We start from the raw sequence: 21,649 nt of genomic DNA, 5'->3' as shown, positions 1-21,649 counted from the left end.
CACATATTATCATGGCTTCAAACAACATGAAGCTAAACTGACTGTCATATTGGTCACACTTAGATGAACATTTCAAGATTAAAGATATGAAAAGATATGGAGAAAAAGAGGGGAAAAAAGCTCAGAGTAGTTGACTCCAATATAATTTACAATATAAATGATATATACACAATATATTAGCTTTTCTTTTGCAGCTCTCGAGTTTTAAAATTATAATTTTGTTTTACATTATTTTTTCTATCATAAAAAATTGATGTGGTGCACTGTGAGATTCCTATGTGCTCAGAATCACAAAGATTCAATTTCAAAAGCTATTGTTGCAAAATTGTTCTTTGACTATTCTCCTTCAGGGGAGAGGTAAGCAGGGTCTCCATGGAGCTACGCTGGCTCCAAGGTGATGTGTTGTGATCCACCCGATCATAGGGGGCAAACATTTTACCCTGCTCTTTGGAATTCCATCTTAAATCCCCTACTTTACCCCCACTTTTAAAGCCCACCTGAAGGCTTAGCTATTCGACCGTACTTTTGGTCACCTTTTCCCCTCCCTATCCTTCTTGCCTCCCCTCCCCCGATGCTGCTGAGTTCCCAGCCAGTTGTGTGCAGTGCTTTGAGACCTGCTCCCCATGTGAAAGGCACTGTATAAATATAAATTGTTGTGTATTATTGTACTTCATTTTGCAAATCACATGGGGAAAGTTACAGAAAATACTTCTAAACTTGAAACTAATTACTCCACAGTTTCAGGTACACAATTAAATCTTTCACATACCTCATGTTTCAAATCTATGGTAAAATCAGCAAAAGGCTTTTCATTCTTCACTTGTTTTGCAAGTCTGTAAGGGAACACAAATTAAGAAAAGCAATTATATCTGAACATTTAAAAAGGATAATTTTCTCAATTTCGCAGTGAGCTCAAAATATGACACATTATCTCATCACTGATGAACATCAAAGAGGTATTTGAAATATAACTTGATCCAAATCAAGGCTGTGCTGGTAAGCTTCTTTATTTGTCAATCCCAAATTCTGAATACTCCACCACTCTATAAACCACACACTTTGTCCCATTCCGTGTTCTTTTGTACTTTCGGCCCATCTTCTTATTGACTCTTTTGGTAATTGGCAAGTTACTCTTAAAGGATAATCCAACAGTATTTATTTTTAATGACTCTAAATTAATAGATGAATCAATGGCAAACCTGTTGACAAGCGCAGTATTCAGAGCCCAGCCGGCAGCAAAATCTGGATACTTAAATGCTGCAGGATCCTCAGCAAAGGCATAATGGTGAATGATTGTCGACTGCTCATCACACAGTCCCTTGCCCAAGAACCACTCCTGTAACAAGTTATTCAATTTACGAGGAAGAAAGCATAGTGTTCAAGTGAGTTTAATGAATGCAACGCAACTTAACTTGACTGCAAAATTTTCCTTAAATGTGAGAAAATTATACAGCAGACATCCCCAACCCCAAGGGGGCAACTTATACGTCTGAAAAATAAAATGATCAAAATTTTACCGCAATGAACAACTAGAAACATTCATTCTTCTAGCCAATGTGTATTTCTTAAAACGATTTAATAAAACTGCATTGTTATAAACAAGCAAAGTATTAATATTTGTGCATTTATTGTACCGGCAGGTCCAGGTACTATTTTCTAGTTTAAAACTAATTCTGTTTAAACTACATCACATGTGTTTTTCATTCTGCAGGAACTCAAATTAGTAAAACTATATTTTGCTAAGGAGTATAAAAATAAGCTGTATGATTTTCCTAACTGGTTAGGTAAAATAAATATAATATCAATGTACATTTATTACTTACACCAAAGTCTAACATCAGATGTAACTTATTGATTAATTTAAATATGCTCTTGTGGAGGTGTTCAGCTTTCCACATTCACTAGAATACCTTGTTCTTGTCATATCTGCCAAGCACATCCAATAGCTTTGGTACTCGTATTCTTGTTTGTTCTTCACAGAAGAAAAACCAGGATTTCTTGCTATAAGTGGTAGAAAGGCTAAAGAGAAAAAAACTGCATTATTTATTATCACAATGAGTCCCTGCTGATGCTGTAACTGATAATTGTCACCTTTCATAAATTCTCATTTTGTTTTTCCTGTTTAAAGTCAGTAGTATACATCATTAGGCCTGTGTGATGAATTCTGGCCAGCAGATCAATCCTATAAGCACTACTGAATTGTCCTTTCAAGCTAGCTGGCCATCAGTGGTCCCCAGAGATGAAAAAATTAATTTTGCTGGTGATGTGCAGTACAGCTGTTGTGGAAGTGTGCCTTGTGCATCTCAGGGGGTGGAGTGCAATTGGACGGAATCTAAAGAAAGTTCTGCCTTGAATACACATTGATAGTTCGCTCTCAGAATGACATGAACGGCTTGATAGCAGCCTGTGGTATTTTATGATGTTACGGCACTGATTCCACCCGATGCTCACTCTGGGTATGCAGTACTGAGAAAGATGCATGCCAACCTGCTATTGTGGAGAAATTGCAAACTACTGAGCTTGAGCAACCTTTGTATCAGAAATTACAATGGGAGGGTTATTGAGCTTTTCACGCACAAACTTTCTCATGGTCATAGCATTGTCTTGAATTTAAGATCATGCAACATTTCTGAAAATCCTTAAATGTTTCAATCCTGGAGCATGCTGCTGTGCTGTGAATTAGCAGTCTGCACTTTCGTGTACACTTGGGAATATTCAGAAGGTGCTCATGCATAAATGTGGCAGCTTTTATACAGGGTCACCAAAAAGTCAGGATTTATACTCTATTATCTAAAAAAAGTCATTTATTTAAGACTTATTAGACATTGTAATGGTATCTCAACTTTTTGGTCACCATGTATAAAAGGAAATAATTGGACAAAGTAAATTAAGGCTTTATCGACTGAAGCAAGGATATGAACAGAAGCTTCAGAGTAACTGAAATATTAGCACAGGAGGTTATCTGAATCAGCATCTGTGCTCCCAGTGTGAGCTAACCACTCTTATCTTATTTCCTTGCTTTCACGACAATCTTTAATTCCTACATTCAGTCCTTTGCATTCCTTCATGTTCATCTAATTATCTTTTAAATAATGCAATTGTCCTAGCTTCAGTAGCCACTTGTGATCCACATCCTAATAACTTTGTGCAAAAAGCATACTCTTAACTACTCCCATTTTTTTTGAAGTCAGCTGGGTGTCAGACACATGCGGAAACTCATCGCCATGCTGAAGAGTATCCAAACCAGACAGAGTTCCATGCATCCCACCTACATGTGGGATTGGCAATTGGCCATTGACAATGAGAAGCAAGCAAGTATAAAAGGATTCTGGGAAAGTGACTGGCCAGGTAGTGAAAGAGAGTGGAAGTGTAAGGTTTAAATAAAGAAACTAATGAATATAAACTGTGTTCTGGATTAACAAACATTACACATCCCAAGGCACTAGACAGTCAAGCATTTTGAACTCGTCTGGAGGTTGGGTTCAGGAGGGGTGGACGGCAGACGGGGTAGCGATAGGAGAGTAACCGAAGGTGCAGTTGAAGAGGAGGGTCTTGAGACGGGCCTTGAAGGAGGCAAGGGAGGGGGCGTAACACAGGAACTCTAATATTAATGGGAGGCTTTTAAATGATGATCTGTTCCTATCTGGAAACTAGCTGAAGATCAGGTGTTGTAAGCAAGCATGTCCTCAATTATTTGAAAGCTCTGTCTTTTGGATTTTGGGTTAGATTTTATAGGCGACATTACCCAAAACACTCAGCCCTGAGGACCAACGATTCCTGAGATATAACAGTAAAGGTCCTGAAACTACCAGGAGTTGGCTAAAACATAGCATTTCCAAATAATGTAATACTGTGACATCTTGGCACTTAAATGTAGACCTGGGATAGAAAAGGAAGATTTCTTGCAACTCAGGTTAATTAAAATGTGACACCAAATCCTATGAACTGAAGAAACACGGGTAATATCTATCTGTGGCTGACTTTGAATCTCTTATGAGTTTATAGTAATATACATTATAAAACTAATTATAAAACTGACACTAAAAATATAAGTAAAGCATTTTGGAATAGTGAAGATACGATTTGTAAAGTTACTGCCTGCAGCACGATTTCAATGTTATTACACTGTTCATGATTTAGGACGTTCAAAAAGAATAAAAGACATAAAATAGTCATTTTCTTTTATATACTAATAAAACGGCAATTTCTGTCCACGTGTCAGCCAAGATCTCAATAACTAATAACCATGATACAGAAATTATCGGAAGGGCCTTGAATTTGGGAGTGTCATGGGCATTTTTTTTTCAGGGACCTCCATCATTGTTGAATTATGTATGGCAATTTTTTTGCGCTGCAGTTACACCTGGTGGCCGCGCCAACTCCCAATGGCACTATGGCATCCCGCGTCACAGAGCACGCACGCAACATGCACTCAGACGAAGAAATGGCGAGAACAAGATAAAGATGCCTAAGCAAACAACAAGCCTTTCAAGTACAAATCAAAGTGACAGACAAAAGAAAGAAGGTCAATTAAATGAAACCGAGGAACAAAGAACAGCACGACTGCATTGCAATAACTCGAGGACCCGCCAGGTCACACAGTAAACCCCTTCGGTTAGCGTAGCTTTGATAAGATATTCTATCGTTCATGAGCTATGACCCTTTGATAGGATCTTCTATCTTTCATGAGCTATGACTCAAACAAGCTCATTGCACATGTATGGCAGTTTTACTTAAGGTGTACGCACAGTGTTTATGGCATGTTAAATGGTTTGTGAGTGGTATCACTGAAATCTACGTTCCATACTGGATCCTTTGGTTGCATGTGTCGCTGCAACGGGTACAGCTAGTGTATAATATGTCTAAATTTTCTAATATTAATCACTTCATAAGAAGGACAAGACATGGACATGGATTAGCTAAATGGAAGGAATTACTGGGTAGTTGTAAGTGGAGCTAAGTCACAAAGGGGAGATTGATGCCCAGGAGTCCGCTCAAACATTAAATTGAGTCGATCCCTAGAGACCATTCAATACCTCCCTGTCTCAGACAACAAGTTTTCACACTGGCTCTGTGAGGTGGAGTGTGTATCCATGTAGATTGATGATGTGAGTTCCTGAGGTGAGGAAGCGCTGACAGAAGCCAAGCAGAAGAGCCTGTGGTTTGTCAATATTTAATTGGAGGAAGTTGGCTCTCATACAAGACTTGAGGTTTAACACGCAATCGTTCAGAACAGCAGTGACTCTGGAATCAAGGATGGAAGCAGAGAGATAGAGTTGGATGTCATCCGCATACATGTAGAAGTTAACCCAATGCCTGCAGATGACACCGAGCAGGAGCATGTAGATATTAAAGAGGAGAGGACCAAGGACAGAGAAACTGGCTGCTCTTTTCACCTATAAAATAGTTAATACCCTTTACTGTAAAATCTGAAGTTTTGACATGTCCTTCTGACATGGAAGACCTACATCAAATGCAAAATGTAAGGATTATTAAAGGCACTAAATAAGTGTAAACTGCTGTTGTTGCTTGCGCAGATGTAGAAAGTGTATTCCTACAAAGTGCTGAAGCTGCAGGTTGTTCAAATGCGAAACGTTTATTTTCATATAACTTGCTTTAGTCCATGTCCATTGTTATCCAATAACATAGCAAAGCTTAATATTCTTAAGGCAAAATACTCAAAGAGTCATAGTAAACTTCCCAGGTGATGGTTTAGCTAAGCTTCAATTGTCTTTCCAAAACATAATTTGCTTTTGATTAAAAAGAATGGACTGTACATTCTGCAAAGCCTAGATTGCAGATAACACATTCCAGGTATTGCTGTTTTATTGAATTTCAGAATCCTGAAAGTACCATCGGGATCTATTGTTGGGCTCCCCACCAAAATTAAACTGGAGCTTCAATGGTGAATCCAGTGTCCCAGTTACAATTCCCTCAAAAATGTAAATCAAACTTCCTTTACAGAAATATAATGTGTGATTATGCCTATGATGATTTGTGCAGCAAGGATATATACAAAGCCTGTTACAGGGACTTGCATGTTTCCTCTTTCGCAAAAATAAGATGGATTAAATTTGTTTGGTTGCAATGCAATCTAAGTGAGATAACTAAATTCTAGTCATCATCGGTGAAATAACATGACACGGTATTGTTTTGACTCACGCGGCTTAGGAACCAGATCACCAACACTGCCCGAGAAGGTTGACGATTACAAGATTCCATTGCCAGGTTGGAGCCAAGTCAGCCAACCATCTCCAAGGACAGTCACTTCTTGGACCTTGTCCCTAAATACAACCGTTCAGCTGCTGTCTGTTTTCACATAATCTTTTCAGTAGTAGCGGAAAGGAAATATAACAACATTACTTACTGTTGTAGTATAGGAATGATTGTCCAGGCTCCTTCATGTTTGCTCAACTCATGAATAAGCAGCACAGTAGGTAAATGCTATATATAAAAAAAAGAAAGAATATAATTAAAAACAAATTGAAAGAAACACAATTTGTTCTCCCTGTAAGGTATGATGCCTCCACAAACCAAGGTTCTGTTCAACTGGGAGAGTGGTTAATCAGGCTATTGATGTTGCCACCATTGCTGGAAATCTCAGCGTACACACAATGCACTCAATTACTTAAGTACAGTAAAAGCCTGATACCTCAACCCTGTCTTAAAATGTCACTACCATTTCAGTCATCGTGCTGTCAATATCCCAGCTGCATTTATTTATCTATTTATGCATTTGCATAACTCACTACTCTGAATAACTAGTCACAGTTGCTTTCCCTTGGTGTGACACGTTATTAGGAGTTTAGCCACCTAAACAGCAAGTCTGAAGTTTAATTAATCATCATATCTAATAGGATATACTGTTAGACATGACAAGAGATAAAACTCATTAAATCCTCTCAGGTTATATTCATCACAACATCAAATATATCTTCGTTACGTTTGTTACTGGGCAATAATGGCCACTGTCCATTGAATTTTTTAGCTCCATACTGGTAAAGTGATCTTGCGTAAAGTGATCCACACACCATGAACTGTTTTAGTTATAAATATACTCCACAAACCCAAAACTTGATTGGTGGAGACAAAGAAAAGACATTTCCTTTCATCTCAAATGTTGTTTGAGGCTTGTTAATGCTTTTAACGTCCCAGGTGATCCTGGAGGATAAGATCAAAAATACATCACATGCACATAGATTTGAGACATCTCAACAACGTAACAAGGCACTGTATCAAATGCAAGAATTATTATCATTATTAATTTATTATTATCAGAATGAAAGAAGTTAGTAAATGATCGACTATGTAACTGCTTCACTGTATTGATTTGGGTAACCAAAAATGTTACACGATATTGCCAATTAACAACAACAATAATCCCTGCATTTCATTCAGCACTCAATTCTCAAAAAAAAAACTTTGGTGAGTGCTGTCAGGTGTAGCGTCCATGTATTTGTAGGCAGACATGGCAGTCAATTTGAAGGCAGCAATATCCCACAAACAGTCATGAAGCAAATGACCAATTTACCTGAAGGATTGTTGGTTAGAACATCAGGAAGATCTCCCTTGTTTTTGAATAGTGCCATTGTATCTTTAAAGGTTTCTCCACTCTCTTCCTCTCCAAAACCAAAATCTCAATCTACTCCAACAACAACAAAATTACATTTGTAAAGCACCTTTCATGTTGGGAGGACGTCCCAAGGTGATCCTGGAGGATAAGATCAACCTCAAGCTCCTCTTTGCCACTAAGAATGACCTTGTCTGTCTTCTTCCTTCCCTAGCCCCTTCCATCTCCACCTCGAAAACCGAATGTGAGCAGGTCATTAACTTCATGGCCAAAAATCTACTTGGCTGCATCGTCCTCTCCTTCATTCCATCCTCTCCCCAATTACTATCCCTTCCCCGCACTTTTGCACCTATGTCTCTCATTCCTCGCCACCCTCATAACTCAAAAATAACCTGCCCCCTTCAACCCTTCCCTACCCAGCTGCTGAACGGATACAGTCTACTTGTTCTACTTCCCTTCAAGACCAATGTCATCATGTCATCACCCACCTCCTCCAAAAATACACCCTCGATCCCTGCAAAATGCATCAACGTTTTCATAAAATCATAGAATCGTACAGCATAAAAAGAGGCCATTCGGCCCATCAAGTTTGTGCCGGCTCTTTGAAAAGAGCAATGTAATGTCAATCCCACTCCCTAGCCCTTTCCCCATTACCCTGCAGACCCGTCCTCCTCAAATAACCATCCACCGCGTTTTTAAAAGTAGTTATCGAATCAGCCTTGACCACCATTCCAGATTCGAACAACTCACAGCTTGAAAAAATTTCTTCTCACCTCCCCTCTGTTGCTTTTAGAGACTATTTTGAATCTGTGACCTTGAGTCACCAACACACCCACCAGTGGAAACAGTTTCTCCCTCTCTAACCTATCAAATCCCCACATGATTTTGAAGACCTCTATTAGGTCTCCTCGTAACCTTCTCTGCTCCAATGAGAATAATCCCAGCCTCTCCAGCCTTTCCTCAGAATCAATGTCCCTCATTCCTGGTACCACCCTCGTAAATCTCCTCTGCGCCCTTTTCAATGCCTTAACATCCTTCCTATAGTGTGATGCCCAGAACTGGGCGCAGTATTCTAACTGAGGCCTAACCAGTGTTTTATATAGGTTAATCATAACCTCCTGACTCTTGTACTCTATGCCCCTATTTATAAAGCCTAGTATCCAGTATGCCCTTTTTACAGCTTTATCTACCTGTCCTGCCACCTTCAAGGATTCATTTACTTGCACCCCCAGGTCTCTCTGTTCTTTTACACCCCCCTTAAGATTGTATTACCAGTCTGTATTGCCTCCCCTCATTCTTTCTACCAAAATGCATTACCTCGCATTTCTCCACATTGAAACTCATCTGCCATGTGTCTGCCCATTTTACCATTCTGTCTATGTCTTCCTGCAGTTGGCTGCTATCCTTCTCACTGTTTACCACTCTACCTAACTTTGTGTCGTCCGCAAACTTGGAAATGGTACTTGCTATACCCAAGTCCAGATCATTTATGTATATTAAGAAGAGCAGTATATTAAGAAGAGCAGTGGTCCTAATATCGATCCCTGGGGGATGCCACTGTACACTTCCCTCCAGTCAGAAAAGCAGCCGTTCACCACAACTCTCTGCTTTCTGTCTCCCAGCCAGTTCTGGATCCATGCTGCCACTGTCCCTTTTATACCATGGGCTTCTATCTTTCTTACAAGTCTTTCATGTGGCACTTTGTCAAATGCCTTTTGAAAGTCCATATAAACTACATCAACTGCAGTACCTTTATCCACCCTCTCCATTAGCTCATCAAAAAATTCTATTAGATTTGTGAGACAAGATTTGCCTTTAACAAATCCGTGCTGGCTGTCCCTAATTAACCCATATTCTTCTAAGTGAAGATTTATTCTGTCCCGGATTATAGTCTCCAGGAGTTTCCCCACTACTGATGTTAGGCTGACTGGCCTGTAGTTCCCAGGTTTGTCCTTCTGTCCCTTTTTGTACAGGGGAGTCACATTGGCCACTCTCCAGTCCTCTGGCACCATTCCTGTGTCCAACGAAGATTGAAAAATTGTAGCCAAAGCCTCCATTATTTATACCCGTGCCTCCCATAGTAACCTTGGTTACATCCCGTCCGGACCAGGCGACTTATCTACCTTCAGCCCAGTCAACCTTTTCAGTACTTCCTCTCTGTTTATACTTATCCTATCCATTTCCTCTTCCCTCCCCTCCAATACTGCAGCATTTGATGCATCCACTTCTTTTGTGAAGATAGATGCAAAGTACTCATTCAGTACATCAGCCATCTCCTCTGCCTCTACAATAAGATTTCCCCCTCGGACCTTAATTGGCCCCACCCTACCTTTGACTAGCCTTTTTTCCTTGATATGTTTGTAAAATACTTTAGAATTCCCTTTAATGTTACCCACTCACCTTTTTTCGTGTAATCTTTTTGCTCCCCTTATTTCCTTTTCAGTTCTCTTCTGCACTTCCTATATTCTATTTGGTTGTCTTCTGTATCTTGGGTTTCACATTTGTCATACACCTCCTTTTTCTGCTTCATTCTAGATACAATTAACTTTGTCATCCAGGGAGGTTGGATGCGCTACTTTTCCCTTTTGTGGGAATGTATTTGTTCTGTCCCCGAGCTATCTCATCCTTGAACACTTCCCACTGCTCTTTAGTTGTTTTACCTGCCAATCTTTCTTTCCAGTCCACCTTGGCTAGGTCCCTTTTTAACTCACTGAAATTTGCCCTCTTCCAGTTGAGTATCTTCACCTTAGATGGTTCCTTGTCCCTTTCCATATGCACTCTGAATCTAATGATGTTGTGATCACTATTGCCCAGATGCTCTCCCACTGAAACCTGCTCCACTTGTCCTACTTCATTCCCCAGAACTAGATCTAGCACTGCTTCCTTCCTCGTTGGACTGGAAATGTACTGATCAAGAAAGTTGTCCTGTATGCATTTTAGGAATTTTTCCCCTCCTTGCCCTTTGCGCTGTTGTTTTGCCAGTCTATATTGGGATAATTAAAGTTCCCCCATTATCACGACTCTATTGGCCTTGCATCTGTCTGAGATCTGCTTGCAGATCTGCTCATCTATTTCCTTCCCACTATTTGGTGGTCTCTTGTATACTCCTACCAGCGTAACAGCTCCTTTTTTGTTCCTTAATTCCAACCAGATAGATTCTGTTTTGGGGCCCTCCAGCACCTCGACCCTTTCCACGGCTATAACCATATCCTTGAATAACATTGCCACACCCCCTCCNTTTTTTCCTTCCGTATCCCTCCTGAATACATTGTAGCCATGAATATTCAGCTCTCATTGCTGTCCATGTTCGAGCCAAGTTTCTATTACTACTACTGCACCGTATCCCCCTATGACCAATTGAGCCTGCAACTCACCAATCTTGTTTGCTAAACGCCGTGCATTTAGGCACGTGCACTCCAAGACCGACTTGACCTGTTCTGCACTTCCCCCCATTTTATTTCTCCATTTTCAAACTCTTCGTTTTTTGCATTCCCTTCCCCCCTTAAAACTAGTTTAAACCCTCCCCTACAGCATTAGTTAGCCCGTCTGCAAGGACATTCGTCCCAGCCCTGTTTTGGTAACCCATCCATATGGTACAGGTCCCACCTGCCTCAGAACTGATCCCAATGATCCAAAAACCTGAAGCCCTCTTTTCTGGACCATTTCTCCAGCCAAGCATTCGTATGCTTGATCCTGTTATTGTGGTACTTATTTGCCCGAGGCACAGGGAGTAATCCAGAGATCACCACCTTGGATATTCTATTCTTTAGTTTGTTCCCCAGCTTTTGATATTCACCTTGTAGCATCTCAGCCCTTTTTTTTACCAATATCATGGATATTGGTTTTGTCCATCTCTAACCTACTCTTCCCATCAAAGTCCTGGAATGCTTTGTTGTCACCCATCGTCACTCCCACCTTTCCCTCTACTATTTGGTCGGGCCTCTTCAGTCCGCCCTGCTCACAGCACTGAGACAACCCTTGTCAAAGTTACCAATGCATACTCTCTCTCTTGTGGTCAGGGCTCCTCCGCTTCCTTGCCCTCCTTGACTTCTCTGCAGCTTTCAACACTCTCACTGTGTATCATTCAATCTGCCCTAATCACCTCTCCTCCCTCATCCACCGATGTGGACTGCATCCTTTTGGTTCAATTCCATCTAGACCCACCACCTCCACTTTGTCTCTGACGACGGTTTCTCCTCCCCACCTTCGTACAGTCAGCTGTGGTGTACCACATCAATGCAAGTTGTTGTTGATGTATTTCCTAAAGTTGAAACATAATCTTTGCAAACTTGTTGCAAGATGGGAAAAGTGCTAAATCTGTGAGATGTGATGGGACACCGTTCACAAGTTATTATTAAGGGCATCCGAGTAGCAGTCAGTTAGTTGTCGAATTCAAGATCCTCATCCTCACCTACAAGGCCATTCACGGCCTTGCTCCCTCCTACCTCTCCGACCTACTATCCCCCTACCTACCTGCCCGTACCCTCCATTCCTCTGGCTCCGGTCTGCTCCACATCCCCCGCCCCAACCGCCCTACCATCGGTGGCCGGGCCTTCAGCCTTTCAGCCCCGAGGCTCTGGAACTCTATCCCCCAGTGCCTTCGCCGCTTCCTCCCTTTCCTCCTTCAAGGCCGGTCTCAAGACCTTTCTCTTCGACCGTGCCTTCAGCTCCCCTCTCGACTCTCTACCCCCTCCTCGCTCCCTCCCTTCCCTCCCCTCACCCTGACCATTTCCCCCTTGCTCGGGTCCTGACCCAACTGTACAGCGTCTTGGGACGTCCTCCCGACGTGAAAGGCTCTCTATAAATGGAATCTTGTTGTTGTTGTGGTCAAAGCTAATGTCCTGATATCTGCAATGCACCAAAGCTGGAACACCATCATCCACTCCAGTGCAATATTAAACCATGCACATTGTTGAAGGTACTATTTTGGGATGAAATGTCAAACTAAAGTCTTTAGAAATCTGTTTAGAAGGACATTAAAAATCCCCTGGCATATTTTCAAAGAGCAGGAAGATTTTATCCATAAAATTGCTGAATCAACCAATTAAATGGTTATTCATATCATGCTGTTTGCAGGACATTGGTGGAGTAGATTACCTGTTGCATAACAACAATCATTTCACTTCAAAGTAACACACTGTAAGCACTTTGAGATGTTTTAAAGGTATTCTGATTAATATTTAATAGTATAATAATCCTTGCATCGGATACAGTGCCCTATCACGTCTTCGAGATGTCTCAAAGCGCTTCACAGAATATACTGTAAAGTGAATTGAGTGTATATTTTGTGGGCAAAACACGGCAGACAATTGCGCACAGCAGTGTCCCACAGACGGTCATGGATTAAGTGACCACATTTTTTAAAATAGTTTTTATTTTGAAAGGATTATTAAGCCCGGAAAGCGATTTGTGCAGAAAAACAAAATGATATTATTGAAAAATAGTTTTGCTGCCTCGTTAAAAAAATTGTAGATCTCACAGCAAGCTCAGAATCATGGAAAAATACTTTATCAAATTTGAAATACATGGGTACCAGATGCTGATTGCAAGCCAATCACTCTTACCACCACCCCCAACCCTGCTCAGCTCCCCTAGCTCCCCATCAAATTGAAAAATCTTATTCTCACTTTACGATTTCTCCACAGCCTCATCCCACCCTATCTCTGCCACCCTATTATCCCATCCAGTCCCTCCATTTTGCAAACAAAAACCTGATTCATGGCTCCTCCCTGATTGACCCCAACATTGTTAGATGAGCTTTCAGAATATACTGTAAAGTGGATTGACTGTATATTTTGTGGGCGAAACGCAGCAGCCAATTGCACACAGCAGTGTCCCACAAACAGTCGTGGATTGAGTAACCAAATTATCATTATTANTTTTTCTTGGATGGTGTATTACCCCCAGAAAAGCAATCCGCCAATCAACTAACAACTGGGTTCCTACTTACTGCTAGGTAAACAACAACAAAATTACATTTGTAAAGCGCCTTTCACATTGGGAGGACGTCCCAAGGCATTGAACAGTCAGGGATCAGGACCCAAGCGTGGGGGGTGGGGTGGGGGCACAGAGGTAGGAGGGCGGCTGAAGGCTCGGTCGAAAAGAAAGGTCTTGAGTCATGCCTTGAAGGAGGCAAGGGAAGGAGCAATGTGAAGGGACAGTGGGATGGAGTTCCAAAGGGTGGGGGCAGAGAAGCTGAAAGCCCGGCCGCCGATGGTAGGGCTAGTCAGGCGGGAGACATGGAGAGAGAGAACAGGTTGAGTGGAGAGAGAGGACAGGTTGATAGGGGGTCAGCAGACCGGGGATGTAGGAGGGGGCAAGGTCGTGGAGGGCTTTGAAAGTAAGGACGAGGATTGTGGAAGCGTATGGAGTGATGAAACTTTCCCAACGTTTCGCCCTGCCCGGGAATCGAACCCAGGTCCTCTTGCTTGCAAGATGAATGCTCTAACCACTAATCTACAGGACTCCAGTAAAACCCATTCTAAACCTTTTGAAGTCCTGTAGCTCAGTGGAGGATGAGCATCAGGCCTGTACTAACCTTTCTGGGTAAGTGATTAAGTATTTACGAGGAACTGGCTCAATTTAGCAGGTGAGAAATGATCTTCATCAGTGATAGGCATTTCTAAAGACAGCAGGTACAAGATAAAAGGAGACAATTCTATAAAAAGTAAAGTGTCTTTCGCATTTGTGGTGTTCATAAGTGTTCTTATAGATCCAAACTTTGTTTTTCCATTACAAGCATATACTGTAAACACCATATTAAGTGGTAAACTGGAACATATAGATTTGTTTTATTCCACTCTTGAGGAAATGATACAAACTGACTCATGGAATAAATTCTGCATTTGGCAATTGCCTACTGAGAACCCTGTGTATCAAGCCTGTTATTATTTGACACATAAACACCTAAATGGGCATGGAATAATGAACCCATTGTTAGTCTGTGAGTGCTTTAAAGGAACATATCTGAGTTTCAAATTTCAATTGTTTGTGTACAACAAACATTCTCCTCACCACAAACGCCTGGATTCATCATGATATAGTAACTAATTGGGAAACTGGTAATTATTTCCGTGAAAATAAATAGTTTAGTAAGAAGAGCAGGTTAACAGAACCACACTCTCACATCTCAAGCTTCTTGTCTTCCTTTCAGTGAGAAAGCCCGCATGAGGCACACTTACAAATACCACACACTACCTTCAATAAAGGAAAAGCACCAGTATTGATTTCAACACTTCCAAGATCAGGCTGACCCAATATTGTGCTCTACCTTTTTTTAAAACAGCCATTCTCTACGAACCTTTGAGAATAATCCCCGATGCAATATTTCTCTGCAAATTAAAACAGTTCCACGAGGGAAAATCTCAGAATTACCCATCCTAAAGCATTCACAATAATGCTTGTGTTCATTGTATTCAGTCTATTGAGCAAATGTATGGCACAGGTGGAAGGTGTTGTGGAAACAGTGTGCATGTATTCTTAAGAAAAAAACATTTTGACTACTATTTAACATTCACCCTTTTTGTGNTTTTTTCTGTGTATGCCCTTACCTACTCAATTATTTATTATTTTGCATTTATAATATCAGGTGACTTTGCTCTCAGTAGTTTATCACCATTCTGCTTTGCTGCTCTCCACTTATTTACAGCATTCAAAAGTGAAAGGCATCTAGTAGCCAAAAGTGTTCAGATAAACCAATGTAATTCATTTCATTTTCGTTACTGATTTATCTGAGTGCAATTACTGATAGACATGCAATGCAGTATAATAAATAATAATACTCCTTACATTTGATATAGTGCTTTCACGTCAGGAGGTTCAAATCCCAAAGTGCTTCACAGAATACACTTTAAAGTGCAGTGATTGTGTGTTTCGTGGGTGGCTGCCAATTTGCTACAATAATGTCCCACAAACAGCCATGAACTGTAGCTCAGTGGTTAGAGCACTCACCTCTCAAGTGAGAGACCTGGGTTTGATTCCTGGCAGCGCAAAACCTTGGGCAAGTTTCTTTACTCCACATGCATAATAATCCCTCAAAAAATATCATAAATTGGTCAATTAAATCCACGGCTGTTTGCGGGACACTGCAGTGCGCAATTGGCTGCCGAGTTTCGTTCACAAATATACAGTCAATTCACTTTACAGTCTATTCTCAAAGCGCTTTGAGATGTTTAGAAGACGTGAAAAGCTCTAAATCAAATGCAAGGATTATTATTTATTTCTGAAGTTAATGATCAAGTTTATTAGGTTTTTTTTTGGTCAGGACAATGGGAGAAACTCCCTTCTCTTTTCGAACAGTGCCATGGGATCTTTAACATCCACCTAAACAGACAGATACGCCTCAGTTTTACTTCTCATTCAAAGGAATGCATCTTTGAAAATGCAGCAAACGTCAGCACTGGATTGTAAAGTTAATTTAGACTATGAATTCCAGGCATGGGGCTTGAACCCACAATCTTCTGACTCAGAGGCGAGAGTGTTGCCAACGGAGCCAGATTTCAATCCTAAACATTAGAAGAACATCCCCTACTTTTTACAATATATTTTTTACACCAGTCATTCCGTAGCTTTGATGTCAAACTGAGGATAATCTTGTATCATGGGGCCCTACCAAGTAGAAACTAGGTTTACATCAGGACATTACAAACCACTTAAGAGACGAGAATATTATCCTATTAATCTGACACTGGATTTGAACCCAAGTTCCAGGGGTAAAGGATTATTGTGCTAACCAACTGTGATACAATACTCCTCCTGGGCCATCATAGTAAAATCAACAACAACTACTTACATTTGTATAGCGCCTTTCACGTCAGGAGAACATCCCAAAGCGCTAGGATCATAATTTTATTAAATTATTTTTATGACAACTCATTTCAAAACATTAAAATTAAAGCAATTAATTGCACTTTTATGTATAAATCCATAAATAATAGACTATGTTCAAACTTTAGGTTGTACAAAACTAATTTATTCAGGTTTTACATAATTAAGGTATTCACAGTTTTTCCACATTGTACTGACAATCAAGGATGACTCATGTTCAATTTAAAAATAAACATCAGACGAGTTCCTGTAAACAACTGCTAAATGCCCCCAGTCTTATTTTTGTACCTCCTATTACAAAAATAAATTATCTTATAAGAGCATTCAACCTTCAATGCAACAGTATCAGTTAAGGCAATAACTGACACAAACATGTTTGAAGGTCTATCCTTAATATGCTTCTATTAAAAATTTCTATATATTAATATTTTATCTAGTCAGATAGTCTCCTCCCTCCCGCTTCCTTCAGGGCACAACTCAAGATCCTCCTTTTCGACCATGCCTTCAGCCGCCCTCCTCCCTCTCTGCCTTCCCTCACCCCAATCCTGCCCCCCACGCTCGGGTCCTGGTCCCCGACTGTTCAGAGTCTTGGGACATCCTTCCGACGTGAAAGGTACTTTACAAATGTAATTTTGTTGTTGTTGTTATCAAATTAATAAAGGACATGGAAATTGATGTAGGTTAAGTACCACCTTGCTAATGCTATGTAACATGGGTTTTATGTGGTGCAACAAGAATATTGATTTCCTTTAACAGTTATCCGCAAATACATTTTTTATAGTATCTAATCACATTGTGGAGTCCTGTAGCTCAATGGTTAGAGCACTCGCTTTGCAAGCGAGACACCTGGGTTCAATTCCAGACAGGGCGAAACCTTGGGCAAGTTTCCTTACTCCACACGCCTAATAATAATCTCTCTAAAACAAAACAATAATAAATTGGTCATTTTCAATCACGACTGTTTGTGGGACACTGCTGTGCGCAATTGGCTGCTGTATTTCGCCCACAAATATACGGTCAATTCACTTTACAGTCTATTCTGTGAAGCGCTTTGAGATGTCGAGAAATGTGAAAAGCACTATATCAAATGCAAGGATTATTATTATTATTATTATTAGAAATGTTTCAAAGCATTTTGTAGTAATTCTGCTATTGTTGATAAATTCTGGCAAGTATTTTGCACATATTTAGATCTCACAAACAGTCTTGTAGGTGAATAACTAATTTTAACCAGAAATTGTTATGGTCAAGGGGAGAATTTCCACTCTTTTTTCAAATAGTGCTACTTTTTACCCACAAAATATATAGTCAATTCACTTTACAATATGTCCTGTGAAGCCGCTTTGAGATGTCTTGAAGACATAAGGCCCTATATCGAATGCAAAATTATTATTATTATTGGATGCAGGTTTTGCTGATAAATTCCTGTTTTGAAATGAGTTTATACATGCATGAAATTGCACAAATAAATAGATGTACTATGGAATTCTGGATTACCTTCCATCACAGTTTCAATTCTATACATCACACAAGATGTATTTAACTCGCTAAATATACTTTTGTTTTTGGCTATACAGCTTCTATTGATAATAACTTTCATGCCACTTTCATATTGTTATGTTGATGGAGGAATGTTTCTTCTTCCTTTCCTTTCATGGGAATCTTCACTAGTCTCTAACTGATCCCAACGGATTGATTTCATGGTACTCACCTTCACCTATAAAGTCATCCATTCCCTGGCACTTTCATATCTCTCCAATCTCCTGCTACTACCCTATTCCTCCACTCGGCCCCTACACTAAACTAACCCAGGATTGCTGCAAATTCCCTACTCTCTCATTTACCACGGTATCAGTTTCTAACCCCCTAACCTCTGGAACTTCTCCCTCTACCACTCTGTATCACCCCCTTTCTGTTCCACCTCAAATCCTACCCCTTTGAATGTTTCTAATGTCTTGCAGCACTTTCCAGGGACTAGTTGGACACCAAGCAAGGGAACCTTCCTTTGCTCAGTTTCCAACCCATCCCTGGAAAGTCCTCCAAGACGTTAGTGAAAGGTACAGTATAAATATGTTGTGCTATGGTCAAGGACTATGCATACTACAGCTTCCATAATTATAACTATTATAATCCCCATCCACGCCCGTCTCCACTGGTTCCCTATCCCTCAGAGGATCAAGTTTAAAATTTTCGTCCTCACTTTTAAAGCCTTCCATTACCTTGCTTCTCCCTACCTCTAAGACCTATCAACACCATACCAATCTGTCTGTTCCCTCCACTTGGCAGGCACTGGCCTGCTCCATGTCCCCCGGCCTACCTACTCCACCGTTGGCAGTCGGGCCTTCAGCTTTTCTGCCCCCACACTCTGCAATTCCATTCCTGAATCTCTCCCTCTCGCCCTTTCCCTCGCCTCCTTCAAAGCCAGTCTCAAGACCTTCCTATTTCATTGTGCTTTCGGCCACCGTCCCACCCATGGAATTCTCTTTACAGTATATTCTGTGAAGCACTTTGAGATGTCTCAATGGCGTTATAAGGAGTTACATCAAATGCAAGGATTATTATTATTGGTATGTTCAAAATACACCCTCCCTTGGACACTGGTGTATTAACGGAGGGATCTTCTGAAATTGAGATTATGACACATCCAGGTTGGGTTAGAACTCCAGAAGATTAGAATAGAGGTACAGCTGAAGAAAGCTCTTCAGCAGAAAGACCATTTGACCCAATGTTCTCATAATACCCATTCTACTCTCTTCCCATCTCCAGTTAGCTGTGCTATATTCAATGATTGTTGTTTGTATTGGGTGTCTGAAATAGAGAAGATATCCATTCCCCATCACTGAAATAATTCATCTTCATAAATAAGAAATTAAACAAAAAACAAGAGCAAAGTTGACAGTTTTCTGAGTACAGGTATTACAGATTTGCTTATGCTAATACTAATAATGGTATACTATATTCATAACATTAGCACAACCAAATATGTGATACCTGTAAATGTGATATATTACTAATATTATACTATTAATCGTATTAGCATCACCAAAAATCTCATTAATAAATTTAAATACCTATGTAATCTTGAGGTCTACTAAAGGATTATGGTTATTACAGTATTGTTGTCTCTTAAGCACAAAAACTGCTTATTTTAGAAACACTGAATAAAGTTCTATTCACCTTTCTAGATTTATTCCTCCCAGTCTGAGATTTAGTTTGTGAGAAAGGTTTTTTATATTTTATAATGAGCAATCAAATCAATTTCATCAAAGGTATTGAGGGAAATCTATTCCTTACAAATCATAATTAACAGAAATTTAAACAAATGCAAAGCTTTTGATGCACTACCAGACTATCTGCATGCAGAGTTACCTCCAAAACTCACACTTAATCTCAATCAATCTTCTGAGGAAAAAGAACCAGGGAGTGGAGAGAGATGGGAGTATCAGATGAAAGAAATGTACAAGGCCACTAACATCCAGCAGCCAAACGCAGAATTGTATGATTAGCAACTCACCACTCTGACAGGGACAGTTGAGTAATATTAGTAACATCAGTAATAATCCTTACATTTAGTATAGCGCCTTTCATGTCAAGAAGAAGTCCTAAAGCACTTCCCAAGATATACCATAAAATGTTTTGTGGGCGAACTGGGCAGCCAATTTGTACACAGCAATATTCCAGAAACAGACATGAAGTGAATAACTAATTTTATTTGGGGGATCCAACAACAACAAAATGATATTTGTATAGCGCCTTTCACGTCGGGAGGACGTCCCAAGGCGCTGGACAGACAGAGTTACGGACCCGAGCTGGGGTCGAGTTGAATGTTGAAGAAGACAAAAACATGAGAAAATCTGAAGTGAAAAAGGGCAATTAGTCCATCAAACCCGTTCTTTCCACAGCCAATGTCTAACAACTCATTCACTAAAACTCCACCTTTAAAAAAATCTCTACTATACTTATTCTAGATATGTTTTCTCCTTAATCCAGTTAGCAGATGAATCAACAACAACAACGACTTTGATTTATATAGCGCCCTCCACGCCGGACGGCATCTCAGAGCGCTTTACAGTTTAGGATCCCGGGACCGAGCCAGGGGAAGGGGGAGAAAGGCGCGGTCGAAAAGAAAGGTCTTCAGCAGAGATCTGAAAATGGGAAGGGAGGGAGCGAGACGAAGGGAGTGAGGAAGGCAGTTCCAGAGCCTCGGGGCATAGTGGCTGAAGGCACGGCCACCGAGGGTGGAGCAGAGGACTCGGGGGACGAGGAGGAGGCCAAACCCGGAGGAACGAAGGCAATGGGTACTGTTTTGAGGAGAGAGGAGGTCAGAGAAGTGGGGAGGTGCAGAGGAGTGTAGGGCCTTGAATACAAGGGTCAGGAGCTTGAAATCGATCCTCTCTGGAACAGGCAGCCAGTGCAGTCTGGCAACGATTGGGGTGATCGGGGAGCGGAGTTTGGTGCGGGTGAGAATGGGGGCGGCAGAGTTTTGAATGATTTAGATTTTATGGATGGTAGTGGATGGGAGACCGGCAAGGAGGGCGTTAGAGTAGTCCAGCCGAGAGGTGACGAAGGCATGGACCAGGGTTTCAGCAGCTTTTGGGGAGAGGTATTGGCGGAGATGGGCAATGCGTCGAGAATCAAGAGTAATAGCCTACTAAAATTGTGTTAAATTCTAAATTACTAAAATACTTTATGTTTCCATAAGATTTGGTGAGGACACATACACAACAGTTACTAATAATCCAACTCATTTTTCGGGGACTTTACATACAGTAATGAATTTGACAAGTGTAAGTCTCTTGGATCCAATTTGTTGTTTCTCTTCATAGGATTCCAAGTCATAAAAAGACCCTCTTTCTGATAACCAGAAGGCAGTCACGTCTTGTTGACCCACACAAAATTACACTCGAAAGCAACAACAACCTGCACTTATATAGCGCCCTCCATGCAGGATATGGTCTCAGAGCGCTAAATAGTGGAGGAGCCTGACTCCAAGCTGAGGTGGGTGGGTGGGTGAGGGGTAAGGTAACCATAAGCATGGTTGAAAAGAAAGGTTTTCAGGCAAGATTTGAAAAAGGGGAGAGAGAGTGCAAATACAAAGCAATCTACTTCCAAAGAGGAGTTCACATGGATCGATGGGAATTCTAATGAGATTAAAGATAAGGAATGTCATTAAGAAATACTACAATTTAAACTCCAGAATCATAAAAATTCAGGAGGTGGTGTAACATTAGAATTATTGATTGTCCCATCCAT

General features: G+C 40.7%; 1 protein-coding gene across 1 annotated transcript in view; it reads right to left on the bottom strand.

The window, feature by feature from the left end:
* The window catches only part of b3glcta (beta 3-glucosyltransferase a), a 58,126-nt gene that overhangs the window by 24,272 nt on the left and 12,205 nt on the right, over nucleotides 1-21,649 (bottom strand). The window contains exons 5-8 of the mRNA XM_042334339.1: nucleotides 6,368-6,444; nucleotides 1,911-2,019; nucleotides 1,200-1,336; nucleotides 770-833 (exon numbers count right to left, since the gene is read on the bottom strand). Coding sequence (XP_042190273.1) covers nucleotides 770-833; nucleotides 1,200-1,336; nucleotides 1,911-2,019; nucleotides 6,368-6,444 — 387 coding nt within the window. The remainder of the gene's footprint in view (nucleotides 1-769; nucleotides 834-1,199; nucleotides 1,337-1,910; nucleotides 2,020-6,367; nucleotides 6,445-21,649) is intronic.

This window comes from Callorhinchus milii, unplaced genomic scaffold, assembly GCF_018977255.1.
Source record: "Callorhinchus milii isolate IMCB2004 unplaced genomic scaffold, IMCB_Cmil_1.0 Scaffold4, whole genome shotgun sequence".
In the NCBI taxonomy this organism is placed as follows: domain Eukaryota; kingdom Metazoa; phylum Chordata; class Chondrichthyes; order Chimaeriformes; family Callorhinchidae; genus Callorhinchus; species Callorhinchus milii.
The sequence above is the reverse complement of the archived record's forward strand: the minus strand, read 5'-3'. Positions and strand labels throughout refer to the sequence as shown.